Source organism: Alligator mississippiensis, chromosome 3 (assembly GCF_030867095.1).
Source record: "Alligator mississippiensis isolate rAllMis1 chromosome 3, rAllMis1, whole genome shotgun sequence".
NCBI classification, from domain to species: Eukaryota; Metazoa; Chordata; order Crocodylia; family Alligatoridae; genus Alligator; species Alligator mississippiensis.
The window spans coordinates 153,421,756-153,442,189 of NC_081826.1; the positions used below are offsets into that span (position 1 = coordinate 153,421,756).

The 20,434-nt window shown below is 43.1% G+C and overlaps 1 protein-coding gene across 4 annotated transcripts in view; it reads left to right on the top strand.

Moving 5' to 3' along the window:
• IDUA (alpha-L-iduronidase) overlaps positions 1–20,434 on the top strand; it is a 90,873-nt gene that overhangs the window by 65,003 nt on the left and 5,436 nt on the right. For 3 of the 4 annotated variants that reach the window (XM_006259258.4, XM_019490710.2, XM_019490711.2), the window contains 11 exons: positions 809–891; positions 1,657–1,764; positions 4,067–4,162; positions 5,573–5,775; positions 7,164–7,343; positions 10,233–10,449; positions 11,187–11,402; positions 12,354–12,475; positions 13,127–13,252; positions 14,383–14,459; positions 15,458–15,558. In XM_006259258.4, the coding sequence (XP_006259320.1) occupies positions 809–891; positions 1,657–1,764; positions 4,067–4,162; positions 5,573–5,775; positions 7,164–7,343; positions 10,233–10,449; positions 11,187–11,402; positions 12,354–12,475; positions 13,127–13,252; positions 14,383–14,459; positions 15,458–15,558 (1,529 nt within the window). Of the gene's footprint in view, positions 1–808; positions 956–1,656; positions 1,765–4,066; positions 4,163–5,572; positions 5,776–7,163; positions 7,344–10,232; positions 10,450–11,186; positions 11,403–12,353; positions 12,476–13,126; positions 13,253–14,382; positions 14,460–15,457; positions 15,559–20,434 lie in introns of those variants that run through there. The other variant, XM_014596189.3, reaches the window with a different exon arrangement.

The window sequence follows — 20,434 nt, forward strand, 5'->3', positions numbered from 1 at the left end:
AGATTATTATTTTCCACTTTTGACAAAATGGTTTTTGTGGAGCTGATCATGATCCTTGTATATAAGCGTTCAAATGTGGATGCTGGCACAGGTTTGTATCAGGAAATGAATGCACATTTGTATACTCATGGAGTCTAGACAGAGGTTCAGCTGAAAATGTAAATGCCTTTTCTACTAAATTTTTGGAGCACAGAGAATATTTAAGGATGTTAACATTTGAAAAAAATTAGAGTAGATGTTTTCATATCTATACATTCAGAATATATGGTCTCATTTACCCAGCATATAAAAAGGCCAATCTTTAGATGTGGCCAAAGCAAAGAGTTAACTGAAGTAAGAACAGCAAAAGATAAAATCATGAGGATTAATTAATTAAATCAGGCAGATCTCCGTATCATGTAAGGAGGGGACCACAAGCAATTAGGCGCTGAGAGAAAGCAAGTGAGGAGGAAAAAGTTTCTGTAAGTTCTACCTGGTATGTCAGAAAGAGATTGGAGAGCCAAACAACAGATGCTCTAGATGAAAACATGGAGACAAGGCCAGCAATCTCTAATCAGAGCTTTGTTGTTCTTGCATTTGAGATGAAAATACCATGGACTGGGCAAAAAAGGGCCATATTTACATCCTATGGATGTCAACCATTTTAAAAGAGAGAATCTCATATGTAAAACTTGCAGAAGAGACATCCTAGCCCTATGCGTCAAGGAAACATGGTTATCACATCCTGAAGTTATGTAGCCTTGCTAATATTGGAGGCAAATGCTGTCTGTATTCCAGTAATCACATTTTTACCTTTCACTGCCTATAGGATGACAAATGGAAAACTCCACTATAATTTCACCAATCTGGATAATTTTATGGATCTTCTGTGGACAAACAAACTTGTTCCTGGTAAGATGCTTTTATCCATCAACTATTAATGTTGGACCAAACTGTGCAATCATCAGACAGAACTGTAAGTGAATTTTACCAAAGGTGATTTTGAAACAAAATGTGTTTTATTTTACTGATATTTAACTCCTATTAGCTTAAATACAAAATCTGTGCAGCAAATGTTGAGAAAGTAACAAGTGAAAAACCTTCTATTTTACTTATTAAGTGCTTTGGCATTAAACTGAGATTTATGAACTGGAAGATGAAATCAACCCATGTTTACCAAGAAACACCCAAGAAGGGAGGACAAATTCCCAGATGGATTTTGCTGGCACTTACCTGAACACAATAGCACTTGCATCCAATGCCTCTAAGTCACTCTCCAGCTCATAAACCAGGGTTGGGCAAAATGCGGCCTGGGGGCCAGACGCGGCCAACCAGGTCCTTTTATGCGGCCTGTGGGGCCCCTAAAAAATTTAGAAAATGAATATTAATCTGCCCTGGGCTACCCATCATGCGGCCCTCGATGGCTTGCCGAAACTCAGCAGCCCTCTGCCCAAAATAATTGCCTGCCCCCATCATAAACTGAGTTGGTTACTCCTAATATTGTGAATTTCATTGACAAGTAATAACTTTGAGTAATCTCAAATTGGCATCAGGAACGTAAGCTTAATTTACGTAACTCAGTCTGTGTGTCTCATGAAGGTCACTATCAGATAAATGTTGGAAAATAAATTCAGTTAATAAAAAATGGAGAATAAGACCTTTTTGTACTTGTTTAAGGATTTGAACTGATGGGAAGCCCTTCAGGATACTTCACAGATTTTGAAGATAAAAAACAGGTGGTAAGATGGAAGAAACTAGTTGCACTTTTGGCTAAGAGATTTATAGGTAAGTTACTTTTAAAAAAATCCTATTTTTCTTGCTATAATGAGTCCTGTCTTCCTGCTTCCAAAGTTTTGTGATGTGTGCTCGATTTAAGGCTGCATTGTAGCAATTGGAGAAATGGAAGGGGTTTGAGCAACATTAGTTCACAGACCTGGTCCTGAAAGAAGATTCATAGAAGGATGGACAATTTATACAGCCTAAAGTGGCTCATGGAACATTGTAGCACCAAACATTTTTTGTAGGAAAATACCATTTTTTTAAAAATTGAAATGTTAATGGGAAGGAGCAGTACTGGTTGACAGAAGAAGACTAACAAAATACCCAAAGAATGAGAGAAAGATAAGCTATGTACTAGACAGAGACTCATATTCATCCCTTTGAGTCAGGCATCATTCTATCCCTGAAATCATTGGGAACTGTGCAGAAGCCTCCAAGGGGTAGATCCATTACATTTGGAAGATGACAGGCTGGTTGAGCGAAGGGCTGTGCAGATCTTTCTTTTTCTGGTTTGGCAGTCAAACAAGAAAAAAAATGTTTCCGATTGAAATGAAGTAAACTGAGGGGAACATGGAGAAGGGATCTTAGTGAAATATGCAATCCCCAAATTCTGTGTGTGTCAAATTAAACCATTCAATCCAAACCAACTTTTTAACGTACTTGAAAACAAGCAAAACAAATGAAGGAGTAGATTAATCTTATGGTCATGGCTGTAGTCTCAATACCCAGGGATTCTCAGGGTGTGTTTACACGTGCACTTTAATGTGCAGTAGACTATATTATTGCACATTAAAGAGTCACATAAAAAACATGACACTATGTTAATGTTCAGTAAAGTAGTCTACTACACAAAGCTTCACTAAAAAAGTTACTGCACATTAGTGCAGCTTAATGCACATTAATTTAGTACCTCATATTGGAGGTACTAAATTTAAAGCGCATTAGAAAAGGTGCATTAATGCACATGTAGACACATCCTCAGTCTATCTGCCACCCTCAATCTGTCACAGTGATGGTGTCCCACTTTGCATAAATGATTAAACCTCCATTAGAGCAGGGAGTAGAAACCAGGTGTTCCAGCACCTAGGTTCATGTTCTGACCTAATCACCAAATACAGTCACAAGCTCTTTCTCTGGATCAGCAAATATTTAAGTAATCCATGTTCCAAGCAAAGTGATCTCCAACAGAAGAGATTGAAGGAGATCTACCTCAGAACAGGCTATAGTGGGTGCATCTACACGAGATGCTACTGCACAGTGGTTACTGTGCATTTATTTAGTGCTTGTATAATCAAGTAATAAATGAGCAGTAACCAGGGTTCCTGTGCAGTAGTGCCAGCAAACGTCTTTTTAATGACACTGTTACTCAGCCTAATAATACTGCGCAGTAGCGTATTAGCATCGTTAGTGCTGTGATGCACTACTATGCAATATTATTCAGCTACTGCACAGTCAGTGTCTTGTGTAGACATGCTCAGGGATGACTAGAATGCTCCCTGAAAAGTGGGTTCAAGTCTTTGCAAACAGGATGCATCTACACAAGATGTTTACTGTGGAGTTGCTTAATTAGCTGTGCAGAAATGTCTCAGAATCTACACATGCAACCCAATTAGGCTGCAAGAAACTAATAATCTCCACAGCAGGTTAGTACTTCTAAATATGAGTACTATCCTGCTGTAGAATTTTTTTCATGCCCAGCAGCGTACATGTAGATGCTGACCTGGCTGGCTCAGGCATGAGGGTGGTTCAATGTGGGGGGCAGCCTGCTGGCTAGCCCCACACTGAAGCACCCTAATGCCTTAGCCAGCCCCTCCATAGCACATTGAGCTTGGCTGGAGCAGCCCTGAACTTTCAAGCTGGCCCCGATTCCCTGCCAGTTGGGGCTGCTCTGACCTAGCTCAGTGTGCTGTGGTCCTGGGTGCCTAGGAGTAAAAAACTGTCACGATATGAGCCAGAGTTTATTGCTAAGCACTGATATACATATGGAGATATGCCCACAGAGTAGGAATTTGAACCAATGTCTCCCTCCTTCAGTTCTGTGAACCCAGCCCTGACATGCTCTCTTCCAACCAAAACTATTAGCAGACTCAACCCAAACATACAAATAGCTTCAGCATGACCCAAACTATGCAAAAAGTTCAGTATAGCTTTTTAAGTAGATTTTCTATTGGCCAAAAACTGTACCCTGATTTAGTGGTCCCCAGTGCTTGGTATATATCTGAATGTATCATACTCATGGAACTTATCCGCAGATGAAACATATTATGCAGTAAGAAACTGCAGTACTTAAAGCTTGTTTTATTTCCAGCAAAATATGGTCTGGAACATGTTGCCAAATGGAATTTTGAAACTTGGAATGAGCCAGATCATCATGACTTTGATAATGTGTCAATGACTGTCAAAGGTAAGTTTGTTTTTTTATTAACTCTTACTGTTTAGTTTATTCATATTGATGATGTGCTGGGAAGAAGCAGAAAAGAAGCAGGGTAGGATGACAAAAAATAGGAACACAATAAAAATGTATATATACTGTTTTATAAAGGTTTGTCCCTGGCTGTGATCCACACACATGATCACTGGCCTGAATCTTGTAAATTTGCAGTTTGGATAGTAACCTGTGTGAAGAAGCAGATATAGCATGCAGAAAAAGGAAACAGAAATAAGAACAATACAAATTAGATTACACTGGTCACGTCTACGTGCGCGTTAAGGCATATTTTCTAATGTGCATTAAATTTAGTACCTCCAATGTGAGGTACTAAATACATGCACATTAGGCTGCCTTAATGCACAGTAACTGATGCAGTGTTCCCTCTAAGGAGTAGCGGTCCATGAGCGCACCACTTCAGTCTGTGAGCGGGACACTTACCGAAGGGGGCCAGAGGCTGGGGCCAGGGCTCTGCCGGCTCCGGGGAAACTGCTCCATTCCCCTGCTTCGCCTTGGGGAGCGAGGAGTCACGTGGCATCAGGGCTGGGGAGTGGAGCACTTCCCTGGAGCCGGTGAAACCCATGGCAGCCCCCAGCCCCAGCCTCCATCCCTGCCTTGTCTCACCTGGGGGAGAAGCCGCTGCCTGCCCCAAGTGAGGCTCTTCCGGCTCCCGGAAACTGCTCCATTCCCCGGCCCTGACGCCATGTGCCTCCTTGCTCCCTGAGGTGATGCGGGGGAGAAGAGCAGTTCCCTAGAGCCAGCGGAGCCCATGCCAGGCCCTCGCCCTGCCTTGCCTCACCTCGGAGCTTACCTTAAGCTCCTCTCCCGGTGCACGGCCTTGCAAAGGCTATGCGTGGCCAGACTTTTAGTTGTGCACTGCCACACGCGCGCACCTTAGAGGGAACCTTGAACTGATGTGCATGGTTTTTAAGTGATGCTTAATATGCAGTAGCCTATTTTACTGTGCAGTAGTATAATCACACATTTTTTGTGTGACACTTTAATGCACAGTAAAATAGGCTACTGTGCATTAAATTGCACATGTAGGCGTGCCCTCTGTTTGGTTACAACCTAAAGTTATGCTATGTGGTTTTCTGTTTGATTTGTGTGTGTCCTGGGAGCCTTTTCAGGCAGATGCCTGTTGATGAGTTTCTTTTTCTGGAGACTTCATAAATCTGAAGCTTTGGACCTGTAGTTTCCTGTTATGATCTTCATGGAGGAAGAAGAGGGAGAGAGGCAGTTTCAAAAACACTTTGTGCACTTACTTGAATACATTTGCTAATTATCAGCATAGTAATAAGATTTACAGTATTCTCCACTAGTTTTAATCAAGCCACCACTGTAAGTTGTAGCCATGTACTGCATATGTATCCGCTTTAATTCTAGGGTTTCTCAATTATTATGATGCTTCCTCGGAAGGGTTAAGAGAAGCTAGTTCTCTACTGAAATTTGGAGGGCCAGGAGACTCCTTTCACCCGTTCCCAAAGTCACCCATGTGCTGGAGTCTTTTATATCACTGTTACAATGGAACCAACTTCTTCACAGGAGAGACTGGTGTGAGGTTGGACTACATATCCCTCCACAAGAAGGTCAGCTCAGAAGAGTGTTTATTGACAATTTAATCCTGAGGTTTCCTAGGCATTCTCTGGTACTGTGGTTTCTAAAGTTGGCTTTTGGAACATTACTCTACCTATACAGGGGAACACAGTCATTGTGATTTTAAGAAGGCCTTTTAAAGATATCCTAATGAAAAACTTAGCCTAAAATTTAAGTGTTTTTATATCTGGTATCCACCTAATAATAACTTTTTGTCCCATTTTTTCACAGATAGAGAGTGGGGCTAGGGGAAATACAGAATTTTGCCATTTGAAACAAAACAGCTCATTCAAACTTTGTGCTTCAGAAGGAAGTATAGAAGTATTAAATTTGTCAAAGACACAAGTACTTGGATGATCCAGGGACACGGTTACCAACCCAAGAAAAAAATAACGATAATCTGCAAGCCTTTTACTAATAGCCATACTTTTTAACTGACACATGCTTTTACTGGTATGTTTTACATAGTGTAAATTTACCTCTTCTGTTAGGCTCTGCCCTGCTGCCAGTTAGAAGGGCCAGGGTCAAATTTAGGGGTTTAATGTCAAACAGACTTAAAAGTAAAAAAAAAGTTTGGATGTTAGTAAAAAGTTTTCAGTAAAAAAAATTATTGGGTTGGCAAACCTGGTTGACTGTAACAATGGTTTTACACTGTGCTGCACACCCCCAGGGGTCCTCTACTCACCCCCACAACCTGATAATCCCCCCTGCACCCTGTTTCCCCCCTCACCAGCCTTACCCCTGTCACTTACCATGTCTTTCACTTGTCCTGGTACAGACCCCCAAAGAAGCCTAGCTCTGACACAGCAGTATTCCAGGCAGCCTGGGATGCAGCAGCAGCAGCAACATATGGTTGAGAGAATATTCTCCGCAGGAAGCTGTGCTCCCAGTCAAACACCAGGTGGCACTGCTATGCTCTATCAGAGCTGCAGTCAAGCTGCAGCTGCTTAGTATTTTTACTGACACCTAAAGATATTTTTCTAGGCATATCTACATGAGATACTAAAAGCTCAGTAGACTGATTCTACTGCACATTAATGTGGCAGGCAAAAACCATGGTAATGTGCTAATGTGCAGTAGAATTAGTGTACTGTGTATTAGTGTCACAAAAACGTGCGTTGGCACCATTGCGCAGTAGCATCAATTACAGCACATTAAGTTAGTACCTGTTATTAGAGGTACTAAATTTAATGCATTGTAATTATGGCACATTAAGGCACGTGTAGATGTGCCCACTGACAGCCGTTTTAACCTGATTTTTTAGTGACAGTGAATGAATTTACTGACAGTTGACAACCCTGGCTAGTGACCTGCTGCATGACACAGGTACTATCTTTGTTGTTTACTCACTTTGCATGACAGTATATTCCTGTTATTACAGGGAGCTGGGAGTTCGCTTCAGATCTTGCAAGAAGAAACAGAAGTTCTTGAGCAAATTCAGCAGATCTTCCCAAATTTCACTTCTATTCCCATCTACAATGATGAAGCAGACCCAATGGTGGGATGGTCAGTTCCGCAAACATGGAGAGCTGATGTGACCTATGCTGCCATGGTGGTGAAGGTAACTCACAGCCCAAGTCATTTCTAAGCAAAGCCAATCTGAAGAGGTAGTGGGATCTAAAAAATTTTATAACCTAGGTACAATATATACAATACATAGGCTGCAGGGAAAATTTACAGACCTAGTCATGAGGCTCTTACTTATATTTCACTCTTTATTCAGGCAAGCCCACTTGGAGGTTAGCAGTCATTCAAGTGACTACATATTAAATAAAAATGTCCTGGATGCATGGGTGACAGCAGCCTATTGCCAACCGGGGGAGGGGTGTCCCCCAGCACCTGATTGATGACTGAGGGAGAGGAGGGTGTCCCCCAGCAGTCTATCACAGCACCATTGGCAAAACCAGAAGTGCCAGCAGCATTGGGGATGTGACTTCTCTCAGTGCTGCCGGCACCCATCTCGGGGGGGAGGGGCAGCTGTGGCTCAGGCTTCAGCCCCTACCCAGCATTGGGACCATAGCTGCAGCTGCTGCCTGGCCCCCCAACTCACACTGCCTTTGTACCCTGGCATCTCCATCCTGCAGCCTCTTCCCCCCAGCACCCTGCTCCCCACCCACAAAGTCACTGCTCCCCGCATCAGCCTCTCTCCCTGCCCCCTTACTCTTACTTCAGCCAGCAGACTGTCCACACTGCAGCCTGGGACACTGAGTATAACCTCAGCCCCGCCCCATAGCAGCAGCACATAACCCTCACAGCTACTACGGGTGCTGGGCTGTGGCCATGCTCACTGCCCTAAATTAGAACATGGATGGAGCCTGCCAGTAATAAATTTATAAAAATTTTATTTCTAGAATTTTTTTCTTGGGGGTTAATCGTAAATTCAAGGTCGACTTGGATTCAAATAAATATTAATGATTTGAAATGAAAATATAATTATTCAAATAATTATTTGAAGAATAATAAATAAATAAATAGTTGCTTCCAATTTCTGGATCTATGGGGAGCCCTGCAAGCCAGATATAATGTGGCATGCAGGACCATATTATCAGTGCATGGCTGGATTAGGCTAACATACAACTGAATCAGGCCAGTGCAGGATCAAGGCCATAGATCAATTTCATGTACTGACCCCACACGTGATCCAGGCTCTCAGCCAACCCCATGCTAGTCGTCCAGCCCATGGTTCATTCCAGAAGATTGAATGCCAATGTTTTACAGTTCTGATTTTGAAGTCAAAGTCCTACACTTCAAATTCTAGGGTATCTGCCTTCAAGACTTCACCAAATTCTGTTCTGGCCTATATCTTTGATCCAACTCCTTGTTGCATTCTTCATCATTTTACAAAAGAATAAAATGAAGCACTGCATGAGTGAGGGCACATCTACATGATGTGCTTTACTGCACAGTAGACTAATCTACTGCACAGTAAAGCATTACCATTTATATGTGCGCAGCATTTACTGCAAATTGCTCCGTCAGCCCAGGCAGCAGGGAGCAAGAGAATTGTCCCCTTCCTGGACAGCTGCTTGCTTCCCAGTCCCCTGCTCTGATTGGCTGACTGAAGCAGAGGGTGGGATCCCACTCCCTACCCCTGGCAGTTGCCTGCTGCCCAGCCCCCACTCCAAGATTGGACTGGGGCCATCCCCTGCCCCAATAACTGCCTGCTGCCTTGTCCCCTGCCCCGAGTCAGAGTGGGGGCCATGTCCCAGCCCTTGCTCCTATCTTGGAGCAGGGGCTGGGCAGCAGGCAGCTGCCCAGGTCAGGGGTGCAGGGCTGGGAGACAGTTGCCCCAGAGGCAGGACAGCTTCCCCCAGAGCCCAGGCCTGACCCTGGTGCCCCCTGCCAGCCCAGGGCTGGCACCCAGGGGAGCTTGGAGTTTGCTCTGGCTGCTGTAGGGGAGCAGAGCAAAGCAGAGTAGCCCTGCACTGAACTGCTCTTACCAGGAGCAGATTTGCTCCCAACGGGCACATGTGTAGACACACTCCCAGCAAAAGCTTGCTGCATGGTATTTTATTGTGCAGTAAGCTTTCAGTGCATTAATAGCATGTGTAGAAGTGCCTAATGTCACTCAACAAGGAACAGAAACCAGGGGCTAAAACCTGTATGCTACGACACTGGAACAAATTCAAAGTAATTCCATAAAAATCAAAACAGTAGTCCTGTTGGGAGGAGGAGGATGTACTCGCCTGGTATAAATCCAGACTGCTAGTCCAGTCCTTTGAACTGTTTATAATGAATAGAATTAGAAGTCCATTAATGTATTCTTAAGTATTCTCGTTTCCATCCTCCCTGAACTCTACACTTTGTGATAGTACGTGTAAATTTTCACTGTAAATATAATAGATCACAAAACTCTTCAGAAATCTGCTACAGCTATCTGTACTGACCTCCAGCTAACAATGCCTGCATCTTCCTCCTTGCATGGCATGTTTATAAAACTCTTCCTCTGTGCAGAGCTTTATGTTCTTACAAGGAACCTGCTGCTCTGCTTCTGTCCTCATATGTAGGTTTAATCCTTTACATCTGATTAGATGTATTGCTGCAATCCTACTAATGACTTAATTTTAGCCAGGTCTTACATAACCCAAAGCCACTCTAAGACCTTCATGAATTTAGAAGCCAAAATGTTGTGTGCTGTTGCTTTTGTTGCACATACATTGCAAGTTCCTCTGTTCACCTTGCATACACTTGAGCTGCTCATGAATTAAACTACTTCCCCATAGGTAGCTTCACCAAAATAGTAAAAAGAGGCAAGAGTGCTTTCGCTGTTTCCAGTGTATAATAGCAAGTTAAATTGATCCCACAAGGAAATGATCCAGTAGCTTCAAAACTATACATTCTATATCCAGTGTTCAGTAGAAAATAGGAACTTCATTAGCTTTTCAGTTAAGTAATCAGAAAAAATATTAATTTTTTTAAAGAAGAAATGTCATCTTCTCCATCACTGCAGATAATCATCCAACATCAAAACCTGCTCATTTCCAAGGCCAACAACACTATTAACTATACCTTGCTGAGTAATGATAATGCCTTCATGAACTACTACCCCCATTACTTTACCCAGAGGACACTAACTGCACGATTTCAAATGAACAACACAAAACCACCACATGTCCAGATGGTGAGGAAGCCTGTGTTGACTGCAATGGGCCTTCTGGCATTGTTAGGTATGGTAAATGTGTGTTTAGAAAGAAGTCACTTATTCCAGGTCCTATTCTCATTAAAATTAGATGCATGAACTCCATCAGGTCATCTGTTCTAAGACTCTTCCTAGCTCTAAATTCACTAGTTGGTCAGTCTCGCAAAGAATAGAGTTTCCACCACTTCCAATTGGAGACAAATAACTTTGATATTGGCGTGTTTCTAGTCTATTTTCCCTTCAGCACAGTCAAAATCTTCTTATATCTATTTAAACCTCCATATGCCACCTCAGTTACTATCTTCCTTTTCCCATTTGTGGATTGGAAAGGCCTTTGGTCACTGTCTGGTTAAGATTTTCATTTCTTTTTAATGCATCTCTAAATTCTTCTAAGCCTCATCAAGTGTGTTTATGTTGACCTTGAATCACATATGCTGAAATCCCAGTGATGCAAACTGTCATTAAAACACTTGCAGCCCAGCAGTGCCTGAAAGAAAAGCAACTGGGAGGCCCACACTGCTAGGTACTTGATAATCAGAGTAAAATGAGATCCATGCCATGCTAGAGTGTTTTGCAAAATAAAGGACTGCTTTCAGTTACAGTGATGTAAGTATGTTGATTTAACTAGTGCTACTCCAACGTTATGCTGGTGTCATTAAGTAACCTGTAGTCCAACACAGACAGTTAGTTACATGTTTCACCTTCTCATGTGTCAGACACTGGTCTAATTAGCTTTGTGGTAAAAGTGTATTTCTACTTTTTCAGGGGAAACACAAATTTTTGCAGATGTATACAACAGCAAAGGCGAAAATGGTAACAACAACACCGTTGGAGTACTAGCCACTCTACATACCCCTGCTGAGCTACCATCTTCAGATAGCTGGCAAGCTGCCATACTGATTTATGCTAGTGATGATAACCGTACATCATTGAATATCAGTGCTGTAACACTGAACATGACCCAGTTCCCCAAATGTGCAGGTAAACACAGTGCTTAGCATTTTGTGTCATGGATCTCCAGCAGTAAGTTTGCACTGAATGTTTTTTGGGTTTTAAACTTCCTGATTGAAGTAACAACACTCATTTGTACATGCCCATGGAAATTTTGCTTGTGACTAAAAACCATGCCTGGCAAGCCCCGATTTTCTGGTCTGTAATATGTCCACATGAGAAAAGAGTTTGGATTCCATTCCTAGAGTTGTCTCCACCCATTAATGTCTACTGTGGATGCCATCCTTTCAGAAACTCCACTGCACCTGCACCCTTTAGAACAGTGATTCTCAGCCAGTGCCATGGCACCCTGGAATGCCTTGAGATCCTTTCAAAGGTGCCACAGGTACTAGCACTGTTAGGTGTACAAACATTATTCACAAGATAAATCCAGAGATTTCAAATAGGAATCCCTAGCGTTAAAAACATTTGACCTATTGGGGTTTTTTTGAACTCCTTGTAACAGAACTGGTTATTCTTTTTTTGTAGTAAAAAAAACAAGTGAAAAACTAAGAGCTGGCATTTTCCAAGGGGTGCCTTGAGTCTAATGAGAGATTAGACGAGTCTACAAAGGCTGCAAGCCTCTGCTTTAAAAGCAGCATGTTCCCTTCAGGTTAAATATTACACATTTTATGGGATTTCCTGGTATTGGCTCCAACAGGATCTCTCAGTGTTCAGTCCCTGTAAAAACAAAACAAACAAAAACAAAACAAACCTTTTTTTTTTATTATTATGTAGGAGTATAACTTTAAGCACACTGTTTTAGAATTTTTCATCTTAAGCCTTTGTGAAAATCTTATGCTAGGTCTCATTGACTTTCAGAGAAACTCAGTTTATTAAGTCACTTTCTAACTTGGGGCTTATTTGTTTTTTAAAAACATTTACCCTTTGGTCTTCAGATCTGGATCTGGAGCTTTATGCATTTCTTTTGTGTCTCTAAAGAGCTTGTGTATGTGACACACTATCTAGACAACAATCTTACCAATCCCTATTTGGAATGGAAGAAACTAGGAAGCCCCGACTTTCCTTCTGTAAAGCAGTTCCAACAACTAAGGGATGCTGAGGTATGATGTATATGGTGGGTCAAGACATTGGCATTTATAGTAGCAGCTAAAGAGCTGAAAAGGTTGAAGGAGGTTGCACGTGGGATTATTAAATCCAAAAAACTGTAATGCTGACAAGGGGGAAAAATAAAATGCAGGGCAAACTGACATACACTCATGTCTCAAGCTTCCTCTTTGCAGCTCTCCAGCCACCATAGAGAGACATTTAAACTTATAGGATGACGTCTTTGCAGATTTCGCTCTCTTCTGCTGTCAGCCATTCATTCTAGATCTGCCAGAAGTCCTGAATGGCTAACCCTTCTAGGGCTCCACAACTGGTGCAGCAAGAACCCAAAGCCTTGAATTCAGTGTCAGCTGCAGGGCCTGGGAAGGACTAATCTGGCTTTTGGTGGTGGCAGCTGACACCTGCACTTGCAGCAATGTCTTAACCCCCACTGTGCCCCATGGAGCATTGTGCTTCCTGCCTCCAGCATCTCCCTTTACTGAGCACTTGGGGCTTGCATGCCACACACGGCAGCTGCCCGTGGCACTGGAGACATATATGCTACAGGTTGGCCACTCGTGGCCTAGACAAAGGCGAAGACATTTCTACCATAATAAATAGCTACGAAGACTCATCTCTTTTCTTTACACTTCCATTTCACTTTGCAGGACCCAGCAGTGACAGGACCATTCCCGTTTCCTGAAGATGGCCACCTGCTCTTGAAAAAGGAACTCCCCATTCCATCTGTCTTCTTGATCCATGTTTGTGCAAGACCTCGCTCTGTTCCCAACCAAGTATGTATCATGTTTCATTGCTATGTGGCCAAGTTAGAAACTGGTCCCATACTGTCTATTGGCATCTCATTGGAGATGTTAGTTACTGATGGGTACGATGTATAGTGAAACCCAAGTCATTCATAGTTGGTCCTACAGAACTGATTTGAGAAGCAGTGTCCTTTGAAGAGCCACAGCAAACAATTGGAGCATCTCAGTGGTCTTAAACAGCTATTTGCTGTGGTTCTACAATTCCGTAGTTCATAAATCCTCATATTTACAGTGAGCATGCAACCTAGCCCTGCAAATATTCAAGTTCTATTTTATCACCATATACTTTTTTAAAGGCCGCACAGAAGGCTTATTTAAAAGCAGGGAGACCAACTTCATTTGATAGCTAGATTCCATGAATTGCATTCCAGTATAAACCCCCACACAAGAGATGGCAGATCATATTAACTGAACTAAAAATAAAAATCTGCAACTTTAGTGTACTGTAAGGACAATACTTTATAATCTTATCAGTTCTAACAGCAAAATGATTAAAAATAAAACTTTTCAGCAAGCAATGTAGTCATCTTTTATAGCTACATTATGGAATAGTGAGCATAGTGGATCAGACACCGTATCAGTGTCTTCTGATGCGCAAGCCTAAATAATGAGTATGTCCAAAGTTGGGCTGGATGCTTTCAACTTCCTGTGGAGTTAGTGGGAGGATTTGAGAATGCTGAATGACTTGCAAGACTAGGTGCAGAATGGTAGGGTCAAGAATTTGGTTGAAGAGGGCATAAGATGTAGTTCCAAAACGCTATCCTGGGCAGCATAAGTGGCCTGTTTTATTTCCTCTCTATAGAAAGTAAGCTACTAAAAAAGTTTCCAATGAATACAATGAGAGTTGCTGAGAACTCAAACTGGTGGGCAGGGGGGAGTAAGGGAGGGTATTAGGATACTTACATAGGTTTCTAAATATGGGGAACTAAGTTTTATCTACTTTTACTTAGTTTATTTATTTAGTATTTTATTGTTTTACTTCAAAATATCCAGGCCAACCCTTTTAAGGATAAACATGATCTGCTAGCTCTGATCATTTAGAGTGGGGCCTTCAAACTTATTGGGCCCCGTGTTCTTACATGGACATCTCTTTTTGACAGGTAACAGGTGTTCACCTTATACCACTCACAAAGGAGCAAGTTGCTGTATTGTGGGATGACGACCATGTGGATTCAAAGTACGTGCTTTTTTAGAAATGGAGCTAACCAAAGTTAGCAGGACAGGGATCTGATGTTAGGAGGAGCCTGGCAAAATTAAGACAAAGCTGCTAAGCAAGATCTGCCTGCCTGTATGCCACAGCTAAGGACAAGGCATTATCCCTTTCCAACCATCAGGTTTTATTCCTAATGCAACTTGTATGCACTGTGGCCTCAACCAGTGTAGAATCATTAGAACCCATGTGAAGTATCTGCCATGAAGGTACCCTGAATAGCCTCTTGCCTACTTTGCTGGTTCAGTTGGGGGGGGGGGGGGGCGGGAAAAATCAGCTTTCTACCTTGCAGGCTGCCACAATGGCAAGATCAAGAGGCCTTGTTCCTCTGGAAGAGAGAGGCTCCACAAACACTCCTGTGTGAAAGAAAGCTCGTGCCAAATCCAGTCAAAACTATCCCTGCAAAACATAAGTGATACTATCTGCAGGGACAGAGATGGTAAACTGCATCCAATAGGCATCAGCAGACAATCTGCACCCATTCTAGCCCAGAAACTCACTGATGTGGGTTGCCCTGCAGATCAGAGGCACAGTAAACACCCCAACTCTTAAAGCATCCTTTTTAACTAGTCAGTCAGGACCAGCATGCCTGCTTCATGGGCCTCAGCCTGCACAATGTAAAACTTCTTCACTAAAATGCCAAGCCTTGATTCTCCTGGTTTCAGTAAGAGTGGAAGGTGCTGTGCAGTGCGTTTCAGATGCTCAGGACACATTGCATTATTTGTCAGTCAGCCTTGACATTCTTCTGTGGGCTTTTGTCACCACACCCATCTGTGGGCTTTTGTCACCACACCCACTGCCTAACAGCGAGTGCTAGCTTGTATTTGGAGGGGATGATGCAGTGCAGGATTTCCTGCTAGGTGTGTAACACCAACCATTTCTCTTCACTGAAGAGACATGGTGGAATAGGACATGGCCTTTCTATGGCCACCACTGTAGTCATGAAGTCATGATTTCTTTTCTAGGTGCATAAAAACATTTGAAGTAGAGTTTTCACCAAATGGAAAAACATACCAAAGGATTAATACCAAAGACACTATATTCACTCTCTGGGTCTACAGTCCAGGTAAAGCAAGCATGCACACTTTGTATGTTCTGTTACATTACAATTTGTAATTAGTTAAAAATATAACTTAGGGCAGAGCTGCCCATCTAACAGGATGCAGGGCATATGTAGCCTCCAAAAGGGTTGGAGTGTCACCCTCAGGCTCCTGCATAACTGCCACTCCCCAATCCCTGCTGGATTCTTTGGGCTCCCTCTTCCTTCTCCAGCTTCTACTTCCTGCGCCCACAGGACAGCACAGTGAGAGGGGGCCCAAGCTGGGTGTGCAGTGGGGAGCAGGGTGTCCGTGCTGCATGGCAGGGGAGAGGGCCAGGCTGCTCTCACTGCATGCAACAAAGGCAAGAGATGGGCTTCCCATGCTGCAGGAGCATGGCACATGTCTGGGATGAGAGAGAGGCACTGTATGTACAGCTAGGGGGAGATGGAAGGGAGATTTACTACACATCAACCATCCAAGGTAATTGTTTCATGCATCTGCTCCTGTCTGGTCTCAGCTATGTTCCCTCAGTTTATCATCTTCCACTTATTGCAGGATAGTAGCAAACATACAAAACAGTTACTGTGGAATAGTTGGTGTGATAGGTCTCCTCCTCCTCTTTAACTTAATATAATTAGTTCTTCTGTCCATATTCAAAACCATATTTTCAGTGCCATTACATAGTGTATGTAGCACCAGGCATGTTACTGGGAATTCACCAACAGAAATAAGACCAGATCTCTCCCTTTAGCATCATACCCTAAACACAGGTGGTGCAAATCTTAGTCATGTGATAAGCACAATGAGCACTTTTTATAAGCATTGCTCTTAAAGCCTACAGGCTTTCTATGTAAAGGCCGCATCAACCCAAGGAATCTTCTAAAGGTATGAGTCTGAGGCTCTTGATCATAGAATCATAGGAGAATAAAGATAGAAGGGACATCATGAGATCTAGCCCAGCCCCTTACTCAAGGCAGGATTGTCCTGGTCTGAACCATCCCAGCCTAGTATCAGTTCAATCTGCTTTTGAAGATTGCCAAGGATGCAGGTTCTGTGACTTCTCTAGGTAGCCTGTTCCAATGCTAGACCCTCATGGTCAGAAAGTTCTTCTAATCTTCAACCCAAATTTCCTTTGCTGCAATTTAAGGCCATTACTCCTAGTCTTGTCCCTTACAACTGCCGAGCAAAATCTGTCTCCATCTTATTTATAATCATCCTTCAGCCAGATTTTCCTTCTCCAGATTAAATAAGATCAGTCCTTTCAGCCTTTCTTCCTAAATCTAGCTTCTCAGGGCTTTAAGTAATCTTTGTCACTGTCCTTTGGACACTTTTGAATCCGTCCACATCTTTCTTAAAGTTTGGGGCCCAAAATTGGTGAAGCCAGGTGAGGCCTCACCAGTGCTGAATAGAGCAGAAGGATCACTTCCCTTGATTTGCAAGATACTCTTGTTAATACAACCCAGTAGACTGTTGGCTTTTTCCCCCCCAACCAAGAACACAATCTTGGCTTATGTTTATTTTATGGTCTACTGTAATCTTCAGGTCCTTCTCTGCAGTACTCCAACCTAACCAGTTATACCCTAGTCTGCATTTGTGCATGCAATTAATCTCTCTCAAGTGCAGGACTTTGCATTGTTCTTGTTGAATCTCATCAGATTGATTGAGGACTATTTTCTAGTCTCTCTCTGTCACTCTGGATCCTGGCCTTGCCCTCCAGAGTATCTTCCACTGTAAATTTGATAAACATGCACTTAGTCCCATCATCCAAATCATTAATGAAGATATAAATCAATACTAGACCCAGAACAAACCCCTGGGGAACCATACTTGATACTCCCTCCCAACTAGAACTTGAGCTACTGAGGACTACTTACTGAGCACGATGATCCAACTAGTTATATATCTACATTACATATTTTCATCTATTTTGTATTTTCTTAACTTATTAATGAGAACATTGTGAGAAATAGTATCAGAAGCCTTGCTAAAGACAAGGTGTATCGTATCCACTGCTCTCCCCACATCAAAAGAGCCTGTCATTTTAATCACAGAAGGAAATCAGGTTGGTCAGGCCCAATTTGCTCTTGGTGAATTCATGCTGACTGCTCCTGATCACCTTGTTCTTCTCTAGGTGCCTCACAATAGATTTCTTGAGGACCATATCTTTCCAGATATCAAGGTCAGGGTGACTGGTCTGTAATTCCCCAGATCCCCCTGTCATCCCTTTCTTAAAGATGGACACTATATTTGCTTTTTCCCCCCAATCATCTGGGAACCTCACTGACCTCCACAAAGTTCTCAAAGAGGATAGCTAATTTCTCTGAAAGTACCTCAACCAATTCCTTCAGTACCATAGGTTGCATTCTATTCTGCCTTACTGATTTGAAAGCATCCAGCTGCTCTAAGTAATCTCTGGTTCTTCTACTACTCTAGGCAGTTTGTCTCTTTCCCCATCTTTGCTGGCAGCTGCAATTGTCATTTGGTAGCTGCCCCCGTTTATGAAAACTGAAGGAAAAAAGGCCTTAAGTACTTCAGCCTTTTCTGCATCATCTGTAACTAGATTGCCTTCTGTGTTCTTGTAACAAGCAGGCCCCCCAGGACCCATCTCAATCTAGGTCTGCCCACTTGTTTCCAAGCTAGCCACCTGCCCATCTCACCTGCCATGCTTTGATGTTCTGATTATCTGATGTTAAAAAGGGCAGCCTCCTGCCCGACACCTGCCCTGATGAAAAGGGCCTCTGTACACACTCCAGCTTCACCTTGACATGTCCCATGCTTCGCAGAGGTTTCCTGGCTTAACACCTGGCCTCACAATCATTATGGCCTGACACCCAGCCTCATTCCTGGACTTACTAGCTCTATCCTCTGTCTCCAGGCCTTGTCCTCAGGCTCCAAGCCCCATCCCCAGGCCACAAGGCTCTCCCAGCTCTAAGCCCCATCCTCAGACTCCAAGCCCTGTCCCCGGGCATCACCTACTCTCTAGGTCTCTGGGTCCCAGGCCCCCTCACTGGGCTCCAAGCCTCTCATAATGGGACTAGGCCTACAAGTCCTGTTCCCTCCTGGAGCCTAACACCCAGCTTCATAATGCACCCAGACTCTTCTGCTATTCTGGGTGCTGCCGCATGTCCCTCCACCAGCCTGCACCCTGCCTCAGTGTTTACAATGAGCTTGGGTTCCCCCCCCTCTCAGGTCTCACCCACCAGGGATGTGTGGGCTTCAGTTTTCAGGCATCCCTACTTGCCTTTCACTGGGGAGGTAACTGGCCTAGCATTTCTGGGGAGCTACCCTGCCACAGGTAGCTCCACCAGACCATTCATCCCTGGCAGGGTGCAGTTTCAGGTCATGCCCAGTACCTTGGGGCCTCTTCCTTCCCCATCACCCCAGCCCTTACCTCTGAGATGTTTCAGACAGCAACTCAAATAGCAGCAGCAGACTGCTACCTTGTAGTTCAGGGACCCAGCCCTTATATACACCAGCTGGGCCCTGTTCCTCAATCAGACAACTCTACTTGATTAGGACCACAGGCAGCTGTTGGCTGCCTGGTTGCTGCTCAGGCCCCTGACAGTAACAGAGCACAGGGTATATCTCTTGCCAGTTGTATCTCAAATAATTCCTTGGCTGCCCTAATTTTCTCTGTACATGCCTGTGTGATATTCTTTTACTCTTTCCCAGTACTATGACTGATTTTCTACTTTTTGTAGGATTCCTTTTTGAGTTTCAGTTCATTGAAGAAATGACTGTCTAGCCAGGCTGGCCTCCTGTTGCGCTTCCTATTCTTCTGTTGCATTGGGATAGCTAAATCCTACATCCTTGAAAGGGCCTTCTTAAAGTACAGACAGCTGTCCTAGACATGGAGAAGTTAGAGAGGGTCCCGCAGTGGGTGACAAAAATGAAAGGTCTTGAAAGGCAAGTCATATGAGGAGAGGCTGAAGGAAATAGGCTTCTTTAGCTTGCAGAAATGACACTTTGATAGAAGTCTTCAAATATATGAAGGGCTGCCCTAAAGAAGAGGGAAAATACCAGAGAGCAGAACATGGACTAATGGCTTAAAGTTGCAGCAAAGTAGGTTTAGATTGGACATCAATAAAAACTTCACTGTTAAAACAGTGAGGCAATAGAATAGGCTGTCTAGGTGCCGAGGGAAGTTGTGAAATTTCCATCATTGAAGGTGGTCAACAAGAGGTTAGATGAGTCTTGGTCAGGGATGATGTAGGAGTAGCTATGCCTAGGCTCTACTATGAGTATTTCCATGCTTCTGGGATTTGCTGATTTTGATGGGATGGTTTGGATAAGGATGATTCTGCCTGTGGCTGGGGATTTGGACTAGTTAACCTCTTGACGTCCCTTCTAGCCCTACTTTTCTATGTTTCTACCTTTGCTGCTGATAATTTCATAGGCTTGAATACCACACAGCCTCCATTTGCCTATGGCCATGTAGCACTCTACTGACAGTAGGATGACCTCTTCCTAATTCAGGCAAAAGTTCCATGGAAATCAATGAGCATTTTTTTTAAGTATGGGCAAAAGATTATAGAAACTGGCTTAGAAGAAAAAATGTTGTGGGGTAGTATTCTAAAATATAAAAAGCTTCAACCCAAGTTATTTGGCAGTTTGATGGCATTGATTACAGTAATAAACACTGATTAGATTATACATATATAATCTGATTAGAGATAAAAGTTGTATTCTGAGTGAAATACTCCGAGGTACAGTTCAGAGGGCAGTTTACTGGAAACAAAGTTTTGCCTTGACTGTGAACATTTTCTGATATAACAGGCTGAAGTCAGGTTCTCTTTTTAAATTCAAAAGACCAGTAGAGCATTGATAAAGCTGAACAGGTAAGCACAAACTCAGGTCATGGCTCAGTCAAGACTCCAAGGGCAGAATGCAAAGTCATATGGT